Source organism: Antennarius striatus, chromosome 9 (assembly GCF_040054535.1).
Source record: "Antennarius striatus isolate MH-2024 chromosome 9, ASM4005453v1, whole genome shotgun sequence".
Taxonomy (NCBI): Eukaryota; Metazoa; Chordata; class Actinopteri; order Lophiiformes; family Antennariidae; genus Antennarius; species Antennarius striatus.
This window is the reverse complement of record NC_090784.1, coordinates 18,304,089-18,325,965: the sequence shown is the minus strand read 5'-3', so window position 1 is coordinate 18,325,965 and position 21,877 is coordinate 18,304,089. Positions and strand designations below refer to the sequence as shown.

Sequence of the window (21,877 nt, the reverse complement as noted above, 5' to 3'; positions counted from 1 at the left end):
TTTCCAATTTGTAATATCAGACGGGAAATATAAAAATCAGGTCACCACACGCTGATGTGTGCATGAAAACACACACACACACACACACACACACACACACACACACACACACACACACAAATTATGAACCAGCTAGTGCATTTTTCCCCCCGTACACATCCATCATCCTCCCCTCATTCGTTCTGCTCAGGCAGTACAGTGTCAGTCAGTTGTCGACAGGAGTAGAACTCACCTAGTATTTTCAGGCTGCCGTTGCCGACTCCATCTCGAGCATAAAGGCCCCAGTAGACACAATGGAACAACAGGCTGAGCACTGCCAAGTAGAAATCATGCAGGGAGGAGACACAAACAAGAAGGTGAGGAAGGAAAAAAAAGGGAGGAATGAAATGGGAGGGCAGGGGGGCAGGAGAGAACGGTAGAAAACAAGATGAAGACAGAAGACGGCGGAGACAGGGAGATGATAATGAGGACAGAGGAAGAGCAGGAGCGGTGAGAGAACAGAGGCAGAGAAGAATAGATAGAGATGGAGGAGCAGCAGAAGGTTTGAGAGGAGGTGTGAGAAGAGGGAGGAAGAGATGGGATTTAGAGAGAGGAAAAGAAAGAGAAAAGACAATAAAGTGGTGGTGGCAGTGGTGGGGGTATGGGGGGGGGTCATCAGTGACAGCAAGCTTCACTGAACGCTGCTGCAGCTTGGCAATTTGTGAGCTCCTATTCAGAGGGTAATAAGAGAGATAAAATCTGTGCTCTTGAAATTGGGATTAAGGTATGAGAAGCTGCAGCAATCCAAGAGGCTGACTGCGTGTGTGTGTGTGTGTGTGTGTGTGTGTGTGTGTGTGTGTGTGTATGTGTGTCTTTAGGACAGAGGAGCTCACCCTCTACGCCTGCTGCCATCATAAACATTTTGTAGGTTGTGTGAAGAAGCTGTCGACCCTTCAGATTATCTGTGAAAGGAAAAACACAAGAACGAGTCAGAGGTGTGTTTGCAGTAGTGTGTTGGAGAAAACCGAGATAAAGAGTATTGAAATGCATTAATTTACACAACCTGCATTGCAGATGAGTTCTTTTTTAAATCAGATATTTACAATGATAAAATCAAACAACTGCAGATTACGCAGCTCAGATACTACCATTTTGTGTTTTATCAAAATAACACAAAACAGTTTTTACTGATTACTGCAATCTTCCAATGATTTAAACCCTTGATAAAAAGCATCTCCAGTTCATTATAGAGATCTTTCGGCTGCTATGACCTGCTGTGAACATGATTCATAGCCAGACACCAGCTTCTGGCTGCGTTCCAAAGGAATCTTGGCCCATTCTTCATGGACAAAGTTCTCCAGTTCTGTCATATACCTTGATTTAGGTGCTAAAACCAACATCTTCAAATCCCAAAAGAGAATTTCTTAAGAAAAATCAGTGACAGAGACAATGTAATGATACAGGACCTCCTCTGGAACCAGGTCCTTTCAGCACTGCTTGGGATCACTTTCTTTTAGGAACGCCCAATGATGTCCAAGCTTTAGGTTCTACGCAGCTGGTGACACATTTTCATCAAGGAATTCCTCATATGTGATGGAATCCATGTTACCCTCTAGACACTGGTGCTTTCCAGTGCTTGAGGGAGCAGGCACAGAGCATCACTGAGACACCGCCATACTTTGCTGTATTTAGGGTGTTGTCTTCAGAATATACTTCATTCTTCTTCCTCCAAACACATTGTTCAACTATCAGCCCAAAAAAAGGTTCAGTTCTGTTTCATCACTCCCCAGAATAGCGTCCCAGCACTTCTGAGGTTTGCCTAGATGGTTCTGTTGCTGCAGTCAACTTCCCTTAAAAATTTGAGCTGGCGGGTGCAATTATGAGGGATGCCATACAGGAGGCTGAAAAAAATTATTCGACTGCAGTTGTCATTAAAAGTTGAATGTGGAAAACTACTTGTAGTCTCTACCATATTGAGGTATTTGAACTTTTCTTGTGTGATTTGGTTATTGCAAACAGCAGATAGATTTTATTTTTTACACTAAACATATACAATGAATAATTTTGCCTCTAACTGCAGACTAGCAGATGGTGACAGAGAGTGAAAGAGATAGAGACCAAAAGATGGAGTTAATAACAGAAGAATGTTGCTGTATGCATCCATCTAATGATGTCTGCCACCAGAAGAAGCTTAAACTATCCCATCCCTGATCAGGAAGAATATACTGAGGAAGGAAAGATAAAGATTCTCTCATCCCCTTATGACTTTACCTTTTCCCATATTTCCTAAGTGTCTTATGGCACGACATTTTATTGTACTGATTTATGTAGAACTAATAGGATTACGTCCATGAAGACCTTTCTCCTACATTTGCTCAATTCTAAACTACATTAATATGTCCTTTGTTTGAATTTAAGTGTAAATACATAAAAATAAAGCTTCCAAGTCTGTGAATATTCCATTGAAGCATATGGCAAGGAAGGCACAGCAGTTCATTTAAAGGAGTCTCCTAATCTGCATAAAATAACAATAAGATTCCAGCAGAGTCCAAGAGTCAAAGATGCATTTACACCTTATTATGCAGCTTTATTCCACTGCAGCAAAGAAAGGAAAGTACTTCCCCTAAGCACTATTTCATTTACTGACAGGTCCTTTTTGTAATGGTCCAATTGCAGTTCCAATCATCATGCTCATTTTTGGTTACAGCTGCATACAAAATTCTTGGTATCAGTTCAAGGATTTATCCATCCATCCATCCATCCATCCATCTTCATCTGCTTATCTGTTGTCGGGTCGCGGGGGCAGCACCTTCAACAGGGAACCCCAAAACTTTCCCTTCCCTGGCTACATCAACCAGCTCTGACTGGGGGATCCCAAGGCGTTCTCAGGCCACTGTTGAGATACAGTATAATCCCTCCACCCGGTCCTGGGTCTGCCCCGAGGTCTCCTCCCAGCTGGATGTGCCTGGAACAGCTGCCTAGGGAGGCACCCCGGAGGCATCCGCACCAGACTCCCAAACCACCTCAACTGACTCCTTTCCACGCACGATTCAAGGATTTAGAAAAAGAAAACAGATTTCGTCCTCGTCTTGTGTGTTGAACATGAGAACCTCTTCTTCCCTCCCTCCCTCCCAAACATCCTGCAGTAACAGTAGGAGCACCAGCCATCAGCCAACTTCTAATCACTAATTACAGTTCCAAAGTGCAAGAACAGGTGTTCAGGATGCAGAGTGGACAAGAAAAAAAGCTCCATTTTCCTCTGTCAAGGTCATCGTAGCATCAAAACACCAATAATGTTGATGTTCTATTGAATTCTTTTTAACGCACTTAGGAGAAAAACAAATTGCTTCATCGTCTTCTTTTCATTAGAGCTGCTGCAGGAAACCATGCAGATATCACAAAACTGGATTATAAACACTATTGGTGTGATACATTAAAGTAATTTATTTTGTGACCTCCATTGAAGATTTTCCATCCACTTTCAAACACTGATTAATTCAACAGTTCAAGTACCCGAAAAAGAAACACTGAGATCATTGAACCTCTGCAAAATAAGGTCTTGGCATGTTATAAAGGGCCATTGGCTGGTTTTACGCTCTTACCAACCAACAATGTGGAGAACCGCTGCGCCAGAGTTTTTGTTCTCTGCTGCTTCAGGCTATTTGAGATACTGCTTCATTAATGTTAAACTACGGCTAACTTCTTTATTCAACCGTACACCTTTACACAAAAACCAAAGCCTGCTCTTTTCATCTTCTCAGCCAAGGCTCTCATGTTCTGGTCTAATAAAGTCCCAGAAAGAAGGAAAGAATGGGCACCTTCTCCATCTTCACTTATCAGAGGAACATGAAGACGTACTCGCATGCCATCAAGAAGACATGTAGATTTTATTATAGATCTGAGGCAACAGGCACTTATGACTACTGAGGGCTTCTCAAGCTGGAGTAAATGGTGTCAGTAATGGAAGAAAGGGGGCCGGAGATAAGTGGAAAAGACAGTACTTACAGGCAAAGTAGCACGACAGGAGGAACACGGCGGAGAAGATGACCAGGAACGTGATGTCTGTCTCCAAGATTCCTGTGGATAACAGTTGGAGAAAGTACAGGAAGGTACAATTAATTGATGAGAAAGAGATTTTTTTTTTTTGATTTTTGCAAGAGAGAGATGGGAAAATCAATGAAGTTGGAGAAAGAGGAACAAAAGTTGAAATAAATGAGGTGGAATTAAAATACAGAGATGAGAATATTAGATCAGTTATGGAATTGAGAGCATTATAGAAGAAGGAGAACCGGGGAGTGAGAACTTTGCAGATGAAGGAATAATTCATTTAGGAGGAACTCGGGCTTCTTCTTTTTATCCCTTCCCCTCATTCATCCATCATCATTAATTCATTCAGCCATCCTTTCATTATTGTAATTTGTTCAGTTCAGTGTGCTTTATTGGCCGTGCTAAGTGGTGTTGGCTTGTGCCATCAGCAATTCATTCCATAATCTCTCTTTCTACCTAATGACTTACCAAACTCATCTGCAGAGAAATGCTGTGTCCAGAAGGACTGGCCGTTGGTCAGTTTCATCTCATACTCCAGCTGTAGGCCTTCGCCCTGCAAGACAGGAGGAAGAGGGGTAAAAAAAGAGGAGGAGGAGGAGGGTGACAATAAAAGGTCATCATTTTCTTTTTATGGGCTTTGTGATCCATACGAAATATGTATTAATTCTTAGATTCATTTTTAAAGTTGCACTGAAATGATCTTCTGGTTGAAACAGCATTGAGGGTATTTCTGTAATATTTCATCCAAACTGACAGGATCTTTTTGAAAGAGAGGAACAAATCTGAATATTATTTTACAATTGCAGAGAATCTCATGTGGATCACACGTAATATCACATGAACTTTAGTTTTAACAGATTATCGCATTTTACTTTCAATATAATTTGATGGTCTGACAATTAAAAGTGACAATTGACTGACAAAAATAAATGTTTTACTATTTCAGCTAGAGCATTTTAATTCACAAGTTGCTTTATTATCCTTACAAAAACAGAGTCAAAAGCCAAAAAGGAAGAACTTCAGATTAAAATTCTAGTTTTAGTTTTTGATATCAAGGATTTTGGAAAAAAAAAATCGTTTTCATGATGCCCTTCATTTATGATTCCTGAGTAACTTTAATATTCGATTAGACAGCAAACAGATCCCATGATCTGATGAATGCAACATTTAATACCAGTTACACCAACACATGACCCACACAACTACACGACAGTGGATCACACTGCTTTAAATTCTGCTATCAAGATTTATTTGCTGCCAATCGTGAGACTGTTGTGGGTTAAGTGTGACTTGCAAAATTAATTCATTGTTTTTTGCAGCAGAAATTTTTACACTGGTACAGATTTTCACACCAACACTTCGTGTGTGAGTAGGGGTGAATGTGCTAAATCAATGGATGAGCTTCTCCAGATTTCTCTCAATGTTTCCTATTACATGAGAAGGAAAACCTCCACATCGGCCTCAGGGAGGGACTGTTGTTTTAGCTGCTCGTTGTAATGGTGACATATAGTAGGTCTGTCCTACGGCTGGCCTGAAAAAGCCCCTGGGTCCCCCGGGTGAGAGGAAGTTAGTGAAGAAATAAAAAGGAACTTAGGCTGAAGATGACCCACATTAACATGAAGAAAGATGGATGTTTCATATTCATAGTAACAGTTTTATCTGCATTAATGCAGAATATTTTCAATGAATAGTGATAAACACATTTATTATTTAGAAGCTTATTATAATTCAATCAGATTTAACGGCTCTACATTGCACTGCTACGAATGCAACGCAGAAAGAGAATGTTTAGGAGGTAAACATGCCACACCGAAATTCCTTGGAGAGCCTGAATGTTCGTGTGTGGTTACCCGGAGTGGGAATGATGTTAATTTTTGTCAGTCGCACAAGTGGAAAATGTCAAACAGCAGTGAATTTAGGAGGTGAGAATAAAGAGAGATGGGCTGACAATCAGAGCACAAAGAGCTCATTTCACACACACAAGTTCAAAGCCACTCGTGTTCGTGCTTGATGCGGTGGAGCAAGAGAGGAAGAGAGAGGGAGCAGAGTGAGGGAGGGAAAGAAGACTGATTTCATTTGGCAGACTGAGACTCCATCTCACTCCCTCCATCAAAAAGGGCGAGAAGCATGGAGTGTGCACTGCCACAAAAATCAATACAGACACAAAGCAGGGAGTCGGAGATAAAGAGAGTGATAGACACAGAGAAGGACCAAGTTAAAATAACAGGTGCAAAGAAAAGCAAAATGAAGAAAAAGGGGAAAAAATAACAAAGAGGGAAAGAAGTATGAATGCAGGAGAGAATGAGCTGATGAGGGATGGGGTAGAACTTCACACAGCAGGGATTCTCTTTGTCTCTGTAGGACTGACAGGAAGATTTTAGGATTACTGATACACCGTCCTGTACGCATGTTTCAGTAGCAAATGGAATTAAGTTGGCGCTGCAGTGGAACAATTCACATTAGACAAATTAATGAATGATTTCTTTACCCGAGGAACCATCTGGGTGAGTGATTAAAAGTATTAGATTACAGTGAAAGAGAGGGAAGTACTAAACCCTGCAGGTGTTGCTACACTTTTCAAAAACTTGAAGCACGGCAGCACTTTCTGCAATATTTTAATGAATACAAGCTCAACAGGGCAAACTTGGGGAAAGGCAAGGTCAAATGGAAAGCAGATCTAAAAGCTGGAGAGTAACAAGTTCTTTGAATTATGAGCTCAGTCACAGAACAAATCAAATTTGAATCTCAAGGTACTGCTGTGTATGGATAAGTTGTTGTCCAATGTAACTCAGATTTGTGTCCACTATCTCTTGCAGAAGCATTGGCCAACAATCAGTCTCAATCTTTCTTACTTTTTTTGTCTGTGTTTAACCTGGGTATTAGGATTACATTTGTCAAATAGCAAAAAAATTCACTTCAGACATCGTGGAGGCTGGACTTTCCACTGACATTAGATGGGCAACCAACAGTCTGTGAGCATTTTACTGTGAGAGTGAAAAGATTAGAGCTGACTACAACATTAAGAGGATACAAATAATGTATCAATCAAAAATTAGCCAATACAGTGCGCCCTCGCGCATTAATGCTCACGGCTTCACCTCATCGCGGATTTTTGGTAGGCAGTCATGTGATACCGTACGCACATTCAATTGGCTGACATCACGCGGAAGTGTGCTATGTTCCGTGAGTCTCGGACTTACGTGAGACAATAAAGTACTTTAAACAGCCGATACGAGTGTGGGAATAGGTAATACAGATAGAAGGTGGTTTAATATCAGTATGGGGAGGGTTCATAAACGTTTAAATTACCGTAAATAATAAATAGTTTGTCGCCGTATCGCGGAATTCCTTAACTGCGCATGGTTCCTAGAACGCTGTGCCCGCGAGGAACAAGGGCGCACTGTACATTAATATTAACAATAAGCAATGGTGAAAAAAATTGTACTGACGGGTCTCACAAATAAATGCTGATACCGAAGGTATTTTCTAACAGAATCACACTGTCAAGTATAATAATTTGTGTTCAAACAGTAGTCAAAACACGATCTACAAAACATCCGGCTCGTTCATTCCCAAAAAACTCAACTCAAGTCTCCTGTTACTCCGACAGTTCTGCTCAGAATAATAAAGCAGAGGATGATTCCAGCCACATTTGTCAAATTGGCTGGAAATGTTTCTTGCAAACAAGTCTATATGTGGGATTTAACGCAGATATTCTTCAGTTTTAAGGGCTTATGAGCTGATATAGATTTAGACCCACTTCAGCACAGGTAAGGCCTGAGATGGAAAGTGATTTAAAGAAGAGCTCTAAAAGAGAGACATGAGAACAAATACAGCACATAACAGTGATGGTGGGTGAGAAAATGCATGCAGGAGGGAACAGAAGAAATGACTGCAGCAGGATGTCAAGATGGACAGCAAAACCACCATTAGAGACAGGTTGACTGAGAGGAGCCGGAGATGGAGACTTGAAATGGTGTAGAGCTCAGTGGCAGAGTTGAAAGAGACAGGGACGCAGCCATAGAATGCGAGCAACAAAGGCAGGATAAAGGTGTGAAAGCAAGAAGAGAGAGGCAAGAAGGCGAGCGGTGGAAAATGAGGGGTGGAAATTGGCTGTGGAACGCAGCATGCATACGTCCCCTGGAGTGGAGATGAGCTTTTATACTAATCTGCAGTCCACGGGAAACATCCGTTCTAATCATATCACTCTTCGGCGATCGCTCTCAACTGAAAGGACAAAAACAAACCCAGAGAGGAAAAAAAAAATCTCTCACACAAACAATTTCACACAAAATCATAAGCAGAAGCATGACACTGCTGTAACCATAGCACGACACTGATAAGCAGGCAAAAATACAATAATTTACAGTCATCAGAATTCATATTTATTCCATCCTCCCTGCAAATAAAAAGAAAACTGCACACCTATTCCTAGTATCCGTCCTTGACTGAAGCACTCAGTGTGGGAGGATGTGTCATCATGACTGAGCTGAGATATCATTATATGAGATCATGATTTCTCCACCGAGTACCCCAGTCCAGACTCAACAAAACAACCCATGGCAGCAGCAATTCTTCCTGGCACACATTACCAGTCTTTTATGAAAACACCTCTGAAGCTGACTAATCAGAAGCCTACGGCAGCACCCTTCTAAGGCTTTTTTAGCACAGTCTGGGAAGAGAAGGGTAAACCAGGACCTGTTCTTGCACAAAGCCATGTGGCATGAGAGAGAAAATGATTCACACTGTCAGGTGGCAATTCAAACCGCCATACACAGATCAGAGATCTGCTGCAACATGTAGAGTGTGACTAGGAATTTATGACAAAAGCACCAAATTTGGAGCTCTGTGCTATATTCTGGGCTCATAGATGTCTGCTCTGTTATCTGTTGCATATCATATCTGCCTAAAATCACACAGTCAATAAAATCACGCAGATTTCTTGTCTATTTGTCATTTGTGGCAAGATGCTGTCTTTTACTACTTTGAGGTCATTTAATAACAGTTATAATTTCCTCACTCTTTTTTTTCCCCAACTCATCTTCAACACTAGACAATGGTGGTCTTCCCACCATGATGAGAGGGTGTATGAGGCGTTTTGGACCGAATTTGTTCATTTGGTTTCTTATGATCGACAGCATGGAATCCTGTTGTTTCAGAATGAAATAGATTTCTATGAAGACATGTCATCTGAGATCCATCCTCAATTCTGATTGGTATGGAATTATAGGTGTTTAACCTAACATATCCTCACTGTGAGCTCAGCAAACTGATAATCATTAAGGTCACATGTTAAAGTCTGACCCACCCAGATTTATTTTGAGTCAGGAAGGTCATTGAACGGCATTAACCTTCTTAATTTTGGATAAGAGCCGTAAATCACAAGATTAAATTTCCTTGCATTTTTAAAAATTATCTTAACCATTAAATAAACCTTTTCTTGAATGTTTTTACGTGTTAGATAAATGCACAGCCTTATGCTTTTTTCTCTTACATAACCATCTTTCATTTTGGAAAAGATGATGATGATAATTAACTGAAGAGTACCAGAGCTTCTCCCACTATGGAAGATGAGCTGGGGGGGTCAAGAGTGCATCAGGGGTCGGTACTCACCCCACACTTGCTGAGAGCAATGTACCACCATCTCTCCCTCACTGAGCGGAAACTACGGCCACCCACACAGCTCAGGACCTCTTCATCCCCATCTCCCTCCACCTGAGAAACAGAGATAAGAGAGAAATTCATTGGGGTGGGGGGGTACATAGATGATGTTATCTGAAAAGGCATGGTGTGGAGGTTTGATATACAGACATAGAAACATTTTTATATCTCAATATGGCCTGAAATGTGGCAACAGGATTCACTATCCACTGCAATAAGATAGTCATACCAGCAAACGCTGCTCCTAATGTGACTCATTATGTTGCTTATTGAAAAAGTAAAAGAATCTAAACACGAGATAAAGACCTTTTGATTCCTTTCTGCTTCAGTTGATGACAAAGATAAATTATGAACAGTTGTCTCACCTGGAGAAGCCGGGGAGCACTGTGAGGATCATGTTTTTTGATTTCTCCAGTGCTTTTCAATACTATACAACCAGCACTGTTGAGGGACAAACTGGAGATCACCGGGGTGGACCACCACCTCACGGACTGGATATTGGACTATTTGACCAATCGCCTGCAGTTCGTGAGGACCCGGGACTGTGTGTCGAACAGTTTATTATAATAATAATAATAATAATAAAGTTTATTATTATTATTAATTGAAATGTGTGAATGAGAAAAATAACACAAAGACATATTGTAGGACATTAGCTATCACCAAGTCTCCAAGTTCCCTCTCTTTCTACTGTTGTTACCTCTATTAAACATGTAAGCATTGTTTTTGCATTTATAAAGGAATATGTAAAGTGAGGATGAGGATAAGGAGACATAATGGGGACCTTTTGAACACAAATGTTAATACAGAGAGGTCAGAAATATTTAACTATCGCTAAACAAAAGAATCCCTGAGTGAGATTAATTGCGTCCATCTCAGGAGGAGACACATTAAGTGTATGCAATATAAACTCACAGGTCAGAGGATGTGATCCTGTCAGCACAATGCCAGCATAAAGTCGTTGAGCTTGACATCTCAACGACTTCGTATTGGTTTCTGGATGAAGTCTTTTTTGGGTATAAACCGATACTTCTGTGGTGGACTTTTTTCTTTCTCAGCTGGGGGTATTCTTCCCAAAAATTCAATCAACTGTTCCCATCTCAATGTCCAAAAGTTTTACAGAAAATTGTCCTCAATATTTCATAAGTAAAAGGCTGCCCTAAAAGGTTTTTTCAATGTTGAAAAGAGTGGACCCTCCCTTTTCTCTGGAACCACTCCAAAATAATATAAGAGTCCCATAACAGTTGCTCCTATTATGGGACATTTACCACTCTACCACCCAGTTTCATTGTAATCTGTCATGTACTCTAAAAAAATGGACGGAATAATTATCTCACAATATTGCAGAAAAGGTGAAAGCGTGCCTGAATCGGCCCATCTACCTCAAAATGTAATGGGTTTCTTCCATTAGGCAGTTTATGTGTAGATGGAAAAATAGTGGAAAAAGTCCTATCTTGCAATGTTACCGGTACATTATTTGCATCCACCCGTTTATGATGATCCACTCCAAAACTTATTGGGCTCTTCCTTGACACAGTCTCAACCCTTCCATCACAATTTATCAAGTAGTTTCTGTGTAAACCTGCCAACAGACCAAACTGATTATGTAAAACTGTCAAGAATTAACTAACCATGTATGTTTAAAAACCTGTCAACATACAAAAGTACAACCACTTTTAATAGAGTGAAACTATTTCTTCAGTTGTACCAAATCTGAGAGGTACATTATAAATTCCTTGGATTTATTTATGTGTTAGTGTCTGTGAATGCTCTTACCATGCAACCTGACCAGGTGTACCGTGTTGTGAGGTTGATGACCTGGTTGTTCTCTGGCTTCAGCACGGCTTCTTTCTGGTAGCAGTTCTAATGGCAGGAAAAAGTAAGCCAGAATAAGAGCAAAATGTATACCTTGCTTACACTTAGTCTATTTTTGTTATTTTTTCCCTATAAAGCCTAAAAGTAGTGTCCAAACATGTTGCAATTCACCAACATCACCAACATCCAGTTCAGTATTATAAGCTACAACAAAGAAACAAAGAAGCATGAGTCCATTAAATGAACTGTGCTTTATCACAACATTTACATTACAGGTGCACCGTCTCGTCGTTGACTGAAGCGCTGCCAGAGGAATTGATATTGATATCTTTTGTCTCATATATGATGGATTCCTCTCTTTGTGATGACTGGATATGTTTGAAAACAGACTGAAAGCTATTCTGTTTGATTTTCTGGGAAAGTAAAAAGTGAAATCTGTGACACTGTGTGCAGCAAGTGAATTACATACAATATACAGTATATTAAGATTATTAATTTCACAAGACATGAGAAAGCAGAACGCACAAAATTAGTATTTAGCTACCTGTGGTGTATATAAATGAATAAAACACAGATAAACAGTTCATGCACACCAATACCCAGTGCAAATAATATTTACATACATTTTTGAAACGTAGTTTTGGAGCAGCTATCTCTTAAATGTGCAGTGCGTAGCCCCTGGAAGGGAGATCGGAACCTACCAAATGTAGGAATTGCAGTACTCTAGATGCAGACTATGCAGTTTATGAAGTACTTGGAGAGTGATGCAATTCGTAATGCTCTGACTCTGTGCTCAGATAGGATTTAAACCATCACTATTAGGCTAAAAGTCACATCTTTCAATTTTATGCAGGGCTCGACCAAACGTCCTTTTCCAAAGGGTCAAAAACATTCTTCTGAAGATTTCAAATGCTGCCGTCGCATTTTATGATGTCAACACATTCTCACCTAATACGTTTGGACATTTATAAATAAATCATAGATAACAACCTGCACAAATAAAAATGTCCTTGCTATAACTTGTGCTTGAGTTCAGGCAGAGTTCTCTGTTCATGAACATGGATTTTCTCATCTTGGATCGCCATATGTATCATCAGTAACGCATCAATGCCTGCGAGTGCAAATCCTTTCAGACAGCTTTGTTTCCATTCTGAGAATCATGAGCAGAGGGTGATCGTTTCGTTCAAGTCAAAAGGTGAGAATTAACTAAATTGGAGTCGTGGGGCTTTTTCATTTTGATAGTGACATGCAAATTAGCAATTAAAGCTGTAAGGCTCTTCAGTAATGGCTTGTTGAAAGATGTGATGCAGAGAGTGTAAGCATCTCACCTTTTCGGGCCTCTTGTACACAGCTGGCCACTGAGAACTGTCATCGAAGTAGAGCAATATGTTCTGACAGCAGCGAGACTGCACAGAGCGGAGACACAGAAAGAGAGGGAGAGGAAGGGAAGGATTACACTGTAGAACAGAAAAAAATTCCCCAAGCAAGACATGGTTAAAAGAAGGTAGGGTGGAATAACAGATGTAGAAAGAGAAGGAAGAGGCACCACGGAGGAGGAGGAGGAAGAGAAAGAAAATAAACAATGAGGACACACCATCGCAATGGTAAGTCGTCCTACCTTTGGGTAGCGGAACCGGAAGTCCAGTCGACCAAAGTTGGTGAGAAAACAGAAGCGAGTGAGGAAAACCCAGTCCTGGAGTCAAGACACAAGAGGCCATGTTGGAAATGTTATTTTGTAATTAAGTTAACAGGGATAAAGGAATGTCGAAAACTAAATCACAAGTTTAAAGTTTGAAACTAACATGCTGATCATTAGCAGGTGTCATTCTAATGCTAACCATCTTATTTTAGCATAATAACATACGGGTTTAAAAACAAACCACAATATTTGGTCACAAATCTGAAAATTCTGACCGAATTCAGTTTTAAAAAAACAAAAACATTTTTTTGTTTTTTTAGAAGTTGCATCAACGCTCGCATCTTCACCTCATTGCGGATTTTTGGACGGTAGTCACGTGATACCGTACGCACATTCTATTGGCTGACGGCATCCGGAAGTGTGCTCGATTCCGTGAGTCTGGGACTTCCGTGAGACACAAAAGTGCTTCAAACAGTGGATAAGAGTTTGGGAAAAAATAATACAGATAGAAGGTGGTTTAATATCAGCATGGGGAGGGTTCATTAACGTTTAAAATACCGTAAAAAATAAGATAAATTGTTTGTTGCTCCATCATGGAATTCATGAATCGCGTGTGGTTCCTCGAATGCATTAACTGCAAAGAACGAGGGCGTACTGTATATAATTACACACACACACACACACACACACACACACACACACACACACACACACACACACACACAGGATATCTTTTATTTCTGAGCCAAAGTTCACTTTATGATAAATACATCCTCAAGATGAACTCCAAATAGAATTTCACGTTTCCATGGTAACGTGTGCGGCACACGCAAATGAATGGCACCCTGTGACAAATCATAATTAAACTGAGGAGCAAGAAATGAAAACAGGAAGAGTTTTGAGAACCCGCTGCGAGGAGACAGTTGCTCGATCTCATTTCTCACCTGATGAAAGAGTACAGCCTGTCTCGCTGCGGAGTGTTTGACACTGTTGTTGAGCATCAACAGCCAGCCATGCAACATTTTCAATTTATGCCTCAGCTTTAGATTTGTATGTCATCTCCACGGTAATGAGCCCCCCCACAGTTTCTTTTTTGAAGTACTGATTTTATTTGTGCTGCTTTCAGTGAAGTGTCGTCTACACAGGCAGCTCTTCACACAAATGTCTAAGTGTACATGCCTATAAGTCCATTAAATGTATCTGTATTGATTCATCTGCTAAAGGTCTGTAAAAGGCTGATTCCCCTCCTCCACAGGACCGGGTAATGAATTTTAAAAAATCAATTTCTTGATTTCTGTTTTTTTTTTTTATATATTAGTTTTGGTTCAGTGTATGCCTCTCAGAGGTTGTGTCAGTCCATGATGAGGAGGATTACTGCTGTAATCAGTGTTGATGGAGGGGGGCACTAATTATTGAACCATTGTGTTATTGTTTTTTATGTTACTTTACATTGTTTTTGCAATGTCTTTCTGCTTTTGTTGCTGACTAATTTAAGATAATCATTGTAAGCTAATAGAGACCAAATTATGAGTTTCATGTGAAACAAACCACCCAAGCAAACAATCCCAGAGGTACAATTTCAAATCCCGTGAGTGCAACAGGAAGTAAAAAAAAAATGCAGACGACGGAGAGAGAGCCGTAGGGAACAGAGGAAAGAAAATCAATGTTGGAGGGAACACAAGTAAAGCAGTAAAGAAGGGAAAAGAGCAGGAGGGAAACAGGGGGGCAGAGGCACAAAAAAAAAGTAGAGATGAGGTGGAGAAGAATAAAAAAGACATTTAGAGGAAAAATCTAATAAGGAAGGAGGAAACAGCAAGAGGTTAAACTTCAAGGGATGGTAAACATGGAGGGCATTAAGGGCTGCTAAGCACATTAAAAAGGGAGAGAGGTGAAGATGAATATTAAAAAAAATCTGTTTTTAATATTATTCCGCCATAAGCTTGGCAGCATGAGACGCAGTAATAGTGCTGATGGTGTATTTCACTGGGCTTACATAAGGCACTGCAGCAGCACCAGCATGGGAGATCGGTCAGTGTGTGTGTGTGTGTGTGTGTTTGTTGTGAGGGGATCGTATACATGTATAATCTACACAGCTGTGTGGTGCAGATGCATTCTGTAGATATGGATCGCAGCTCTAACACCACATCATTTATAAGTTGTTTACACCGTCTCCCTTATCTGGATGGCTGCCCGGCGTGAGTGGGCCCTCCTGAGGCAGTAAGATACATTAGGAGGCTTGAATCTGAGTGAGACATCAAATCTTTAAGAAAAATTAAAAGCTACTTGTGCAAGATTAATAGAACAATTGATGGATTTATTTAGACAAATGACACTAAAGTCCAGCCTCGTCGGATTAAAGCCTTGTAGTAAATGCTTTTTAGTTGGTAGGAATCACCCTGCTACTTCCCTGCTCACCAACATCAGATTAATCAGCAACAATTTGATAGACCGACTGATCGTCTCTGATTTCAAAATATGATATGATAATAGACATATTCAAACAACTGGATCTAAAAAAATCACAACTTTATTCACACTCTGTGTCCAACTATACCCAAAACTGAGTTGCATATTTCTGACCGTGCTTCTTAAAATGAGCCTCCAGATTGGTTGTTATGATCTCTTGATCCCCACCCAACCAGAAGAGCTCTCCCTGTGCACCATTATAGCCTAATTATCTCTGCCCACGTTCAATAAGCACAGTAATTTCTGTGCTGAGAAATAAAGTGCAACCAGAATGGTGTAACGCAGTTCAGCTCCGCTGCTCCCATATATCACAACGAACAAACCCACGGCCGTATTTCACACGCTGCCAACCAGCTTCATCCTCGGTCAGAGCCGTAGCCTCTGGGTTATAACTCATGGCAAAGCCCAAAAGTCACCGAAGTGTGAGACTCACTACTGCCAGTCTGCGTCCCCTGCTGTAACCATGACGACCGGGTAAACACAGGGACTCACTGAACCAGGGAGGGGGGTCTAAGTGGTGGTCTAGTTGGGATGATTGGGGGTATCATTTAACTCACTGCAGGCAAGGACTATGAAAGACCTCTTGTTGGATGCACACACACAGCCACACACAAGTACCCATGAGCATCTGTCACACACTCGTACAGCCTTAAAGTCATAGTAACCTAAGGATGCCTTCGTTTGAAGCTGCCATAGAAACATCAAAAGACCAAGTGGTTCATTCAGACACACTCCTGTCCCGCTTTTGTACTTCAAATTACCAAGAGTGATACGATTCCTACCAAACAACAGTATTCAGAGCAGCTAATCAGAGCATGGGACATCTTTGTCTCGCTAGGAGGCATCTCTTTGAGCTTTGCTAAAAAACAAACACACACCAGTGGCTTTAGAATGGGAAAGGATTTCAAAATGCTCGACTCACTTGAGAAAACTTTTTCTCTATTTAAAAATTGTTTATACTTCTATATGTGAGGCAGGTTTTGAAGCAATTCTAAACACACAAGGGTTGCTCACACTTGAAAGATTTGTACAGGTCTGACAAAATGATTTTATTGAATTTCCAAAATGTACTCATACTATGGTCTTCATATATAAATGAAGTCGAGATCTGATTTCCTTGCTCTCAATCAGTCCTCCAGTTCATCACAAAGTCTTCGATCATCAACAGACTCAACAAGGACGTCTTGGTTTCATGCTCTGGGGATTTTACACACTGAAATACGAAGGGTCCTTCTCCGAATTGATGCCACACAGTTGAAAGCACTATAATGTAATGATCATCAGAAAAACAAGCACAACAACTTTGAGATGACTGTTTTTGAGATGAAAGTTTTAGTTTCCAGAAGAAAAAAATCACACATCCACACAATGTTCTGCTTATCCACAAACTGATTCTTTTAAGAAAACTAGAATTATAGCTGTGTGCATGCACACCTCCACCAAACAGTCAAGCTGCACTTTATATGCATGTCTGTTCAGATTATATATGCAGTGAAGACATTTTTGAATTTTTTCCAGATCATCCCCTGAGCACTGCCAAGATACTTTTGAGCAAAGCATCGTCGCCTCACAACTTACTCGTTGGGTGTACCACAAAGGAGCTGCCTGTCGCTTCACCTCTCACCTCAGGCCCCTTGTGCGTGTGTGTACAGGCCCTTGAACACACACACACACACACACACACACACACACACACACACAGTGAATAAACAAAGAGTGGAAAAATAATTTCCCCCAAGAGCATCATTAAATTCTTCTTTTTCATTTAAATGATGCGTGAGCTGACATTGTCAAGTGGATTGATATGGAATCGATAAGTTGTGTCCCTTCATTGCAACTGTTAACTGCTTGTCTGAGATTAAGTTTATTGTTCAGAACTAATTATCCACATTTTAAAAATTGCATCTGCAGTACGCAGCGGATGCGTCTATAAAGTGTCATTTAAAAATACAAAACAATTTTAAGAGTTATGTGATGGAAGTCGTCATCTGAGGCACCTCTGTCACAAGAAGAGCTTAAAAACTAGTAATCATAGAAACACACAAATAAACGGATTAAAGTTGCGAAAAGTAAACAGCAGTGTTTCAGTACTTTTGTGTCTAGCAAATTTGTGGAAAAAATATTGAAAAAGTATTTGAGCTCTCCACATGAAAAAAATACAATGTGTGCCCAGAATGAGCTTCAGTCCAACTAGTAAGGATAGATTAACACCATTAATGTGAGGGAAAAAAATATTCTGCTGGATTTGATTTGAGCTCTGGGAGGAAATCGTGATGGACAGATGGACGGAACAGACGAAACCTGTTCCTCTTTCACCCCCTCACTTTGTTCATGGTGCCAGCAGGACTTCAGAAACCATCAGGCTCAAGGTATTCATCTAACGTCACCGACTAAACCCAGGGGATGCTAGTTAGCCCGCTGCAGCTTTGTGTGTGTGTGCTTGTGTGTGAGAGAGAGGTTGTGTGTGTCAGTGGAGGGTAGAAAAAGACACTGAGCCCTGGAGAACAGCAACAGTGGATAAGGTGTCTACCTTAATCCCCTTTTAGTCTTCCTATTTCCCCTTGGCCACTGCATTGTGATGCAGAATCATTCAGCCACCCACTAAACGTATTTGTGTGCTCGCTCATGTGCATGTACACCCAATTAATCAAGTACCTCGATACGATATCCGGTCAATCCAGCATCTCTCGTTCCCCCCCGTCTCTCCCCTCTTTCTTCCTCCCTGACAGTTTGTCCTTTAATCTCAGGAGCTTTCTGTCTGTTTCTCTCCAGATCCCCGTTTGCTTGCTAAGCCTCATTAACAATTAATTACCAATCAGCTAGTCAAGTCATCCCTGGACCGCCGGGCCTCTCAATGATTCATTAGTCAGTGTTACACAACGGTGCAACACAAACACACCCGTGCAGCGACGCAAACACTCTGTGGGTGTTTCGCACACACACACACACACACACACACACTCACACACAAACACTCACGCACACACTTTGTAGACATGCAATCACACATCCACACACTGAATGAAGCATATGGACACATGAAAACACTCCCTCACATGCACAAACCTGCACACACACCTGAACAGAATCACAATGTCCTCATTTAAAATGAGATGCGACTGAGTGAGTTGTGAATTCTGCACATTAAAGATCCCCAAAACTTACTTCAATGTCAACGGTGAGTATTTGTCAGTGACTTTCAAATCCTTGTTTGTTGGTAGGGCAGAAGTCATAACTGGCTTATATCATGACAGGATGTGCCATGAATGAAAATAAGACATCAGCCACTTGGGTTTTTGACTTCATTACTACTGTGATATCAACCCCAACATCTGTCATTGTGTTTTTTGCACCAGATATAAGATGTTGACTTTCGGATGAAGGGAAGGACCTGCTAACCTGATGTATGATGAAGAATGAGTGTGTCAAGTTTTTAAATGAGAAAAATAACCGTATTCATTTTCAATTACTTTCAAAAGACAAAAGTTGAAACACCTTTTCTGGTCTAATCAACTCGTTTTCATTTATCGCGGAAATTGAAGACAATTTATTCTGTCTAGAGCAATTTTTAATACCCACAAAAATAAATCCTCTCCATCACTATACCCTGACCGCCCCCTTTCATTATGTACAGCCTGAATCTAATTGCCTATAGCGGTGGAACATTATGAGTTGCACATGTCTGTTTATTTTTTAAATTTGACAGGCCTGTTATTATTTATCTTGATATTGAAAAAAACCTTTCAAAAGGCACAATGTTCAAGAAAGTGAAATTTTTATTCTGAATCCAGGTTATATCTCTTTAATCAGTTCTTTCTTTTCCTTAACTTTCATCAAAAGTCATTTCACTGCTCTCATAAGTGGAAGAAAAAATTTAAATTTTAAATGCACAAAGAATATTTGAGTGAGTGATTCCGGAGGAAGGTTGCTTGTATGTAACTCGACAGCCAAACACAGCCCTCCCTCCCTTCAAGAGTTCCTTCAGAAATCATCTCCCCCAATGCCCTCCCACCCACCTCAAATGCATGGATGGACGCCACCAAGGCAACAATGCAAACTATACCAGCTGACCACATGAGGAATGTGGTCTAATCCACAGCATTAGCAACATCACAGAGGCAAAGACCAAAGTAATTCCAGGGTAAAGAATGAGAGGAATGGAAGTTAAATATTAGAATCTCAAATGTCAGCTTTTTCCTGAATCATTCAGAAAATTCAGAAAGTTTTAACACTAGTTAGAAAAAGTCTGATTTGTCCAATTGTTACCGAGAACTTCAGGTCAGACAAGGACTTTGCTTTAGTCTACCATCAGTCCACTGCAGTTCTTAATGGACATCGACACAGGGGAAGCTGCCTGAAGCGAAGTGTGGATTAACTGCCTTGCTCAAGGGGCCGTGCCGCTGACCGCCAAAGGAGGGCAAAGGTTTTTTTTACATTTGTTTGCCAGATTTTCCCAGCTGGATTCAAAACAGCGTCGTTCTTCGTCTGACCTTACGGCTACAGCCGATGGGAGCTTTATCAGTGCCTCCACACACACCACAAGTCGCTAAAGCCAATTGAACACATTGATCAGGCCAAATAAAGTTGCTGACTTGTCTGAGCTACTGATAACTTTGCATAACTTTGCTTGTGTGTATCTCAAGCCATGCCACAGGTTGCAACAGTTATGAGTTACGTGTGTCAGTATACAAATCTGCCTCCATCTCTGCAGATGCTGATGCAGCCAACAGCCGCAGCAACACGGGACCGAAGGGGATAGAGGCCTCGGGTTCATTTTGTGTGTGTGTGTGTGTGTGTGTGTGTGTGTGTGTGTGTGTGTGTGTGTGTGTGTGTGTGTGTGTGTGTGTGTGTGTGCCCGAAAGGGGATGTGGTGTGGGCCGACTGGATGACCTTGGGGCAGGAATTCATGAGCAAGAGTGATGAGGTGTTAAGCTGTACACACACAGACACACACACACACAGACACACACACACACACTGACGCGGACATTCACACACAATATCAATATGTCAAGTTCTGTGCTGCCTGGAGTTCTCCAGAGCGCTCTGTGTTTCTGCTGATCCTTGGACTATTTAGAAGTATGAGAGAAACTCAAGAAATTTTTTGCACAATTTAAAAAAAAAAAAGAAAATCAAGAAATAAAGCCCTTTGTCTAACAATACAGCAACTCTCTAAATATGACCAAATTTATCAACTAGAAGGGCTCTCAGTGGAGCGCATATACCTCCGACAAGGCTCAACAGTCCTTTTCAATTAAAATGAACCCTAATCTAAATTCCAACATGACTTGTGCGCCGATAAAATGGCTGCCCTCGGGGTTCCATTCAACTACACAAGAGAAAAACCTCATGGACCCAGCTCTTTGTCCAGATTCACTCCAAAATCTGATGATGATTTCCCCCGTGATCTTTGGCCCACCATTCCAGTCAGTTCAATGATAATCCCTGCAGTGCTTTATGGGAAAGTGACAATTAGAAAATATATATCTTGTCATGTTCAAACAATTCCTTTCACTCCAAAAATCTTAATGGGTGCTTCTCTGCCATATGCCCGACTCTTCTGCCAAGTTCTGTGGAAATATTTCAAGGGGTTTTAGTTTAATCCTGCACAGACAAACAAACAATCAAACATACAAAAACAGCATCAACTTCTGGTCCTACGCATAGATAAATAGTTTGTTAACATAAAAACCACTATTCAATGATTTTAAGTATGAATGAAGAATTATTAAAAATAAAATCTCTTGGCAGAAATCTATTAGATGGAAATACCTGCAAATGAAAAGCTTTTTTTTTTTTTAGTCCTAAATGATTTGATGGGAAAACATTTCAAAATATTCTAGAAGTATTTACTCTTAATTATAACCAAAAAAATGTTCAGTGCTGCATTCAAGGATATCTTTGCAGCAGTGATGGACGAATGTTTCTTTTTTCATCATCCTGAGGATTAAAACATCTAATGTTTCAAATCAATATATGCTTTTAAATTCCTTTTCTCAGAGACAAAGTCAGGCCAAACAAGCTGGAATGTGAATGTGAATTGTTGTCCCAAACTGCCTGGAGTTTGATTTGTTCTTATTTTTTGGGGTGAGCCAAGAAAAGTGATGTGATATTGAGGCTGCGGTGAGTATTTCACTATTTTTCATCTTCCACATTTTATTTTGGCAACAAGTGAAAACCTGTGGTATGTAAAACAACTGAATGCACATAGTTGGTGCAAATATTCACACAGCCTTTCAAAAGGAGACATACAGTACTGTATTTCTGAAC

At 40.6% G+C, this 21,877-nt stretch overlaps 1 protein-coding gene across 1 annotated transcript in view; it reads right to left on the bottom strand.

The window, feature by feature from the left end:
* tmem145 (transmembrane protein 145) overlaps nucleotides 1-21,877 on the bottom strand; it is a 33,761-nt gene that overhangs the window by 10,854 nt on the left and 1,030 nt on the right. Inside the window, exons 2-9 of the mRNA XM_068323186.1 lie at nucleotides 13,121-13,195; nucleotides 12,831-12,908; nucleotides 11,464-11,550; nucleotides 9,640-9,741; nucleotides 4,495-4,579; nucleotides 3,985-4,056; nucleotides 873-941; nucleotides 233-313 (exon numbers count right to left, since the gene is read on the bottom strand). Coding sequence (XP_068179287.1) covers nucleotides 233-313; nucleotides 873-941; nucleotides 3,985-4,056; nucleotides 4,495-4,579; nucleotides 9,640-9,741; nucleotides 11,464-11,550; nucleotides 12,831-12,908; nucleotides 13,121-13,195 — 649 coding nt within the window. The remainder of the gene's footprint in view (nucleotides 1-232; nucleotides 314-872; nucleotides 942-3,984; nucleotides 4,057-4,494; nucleotides 4,580-9,639; nucleotides 9,742-11,463; nucleotides 11,551-12,830; nucleotides 12,909-13,120; nucleotides 13,196-21,877) is intronic.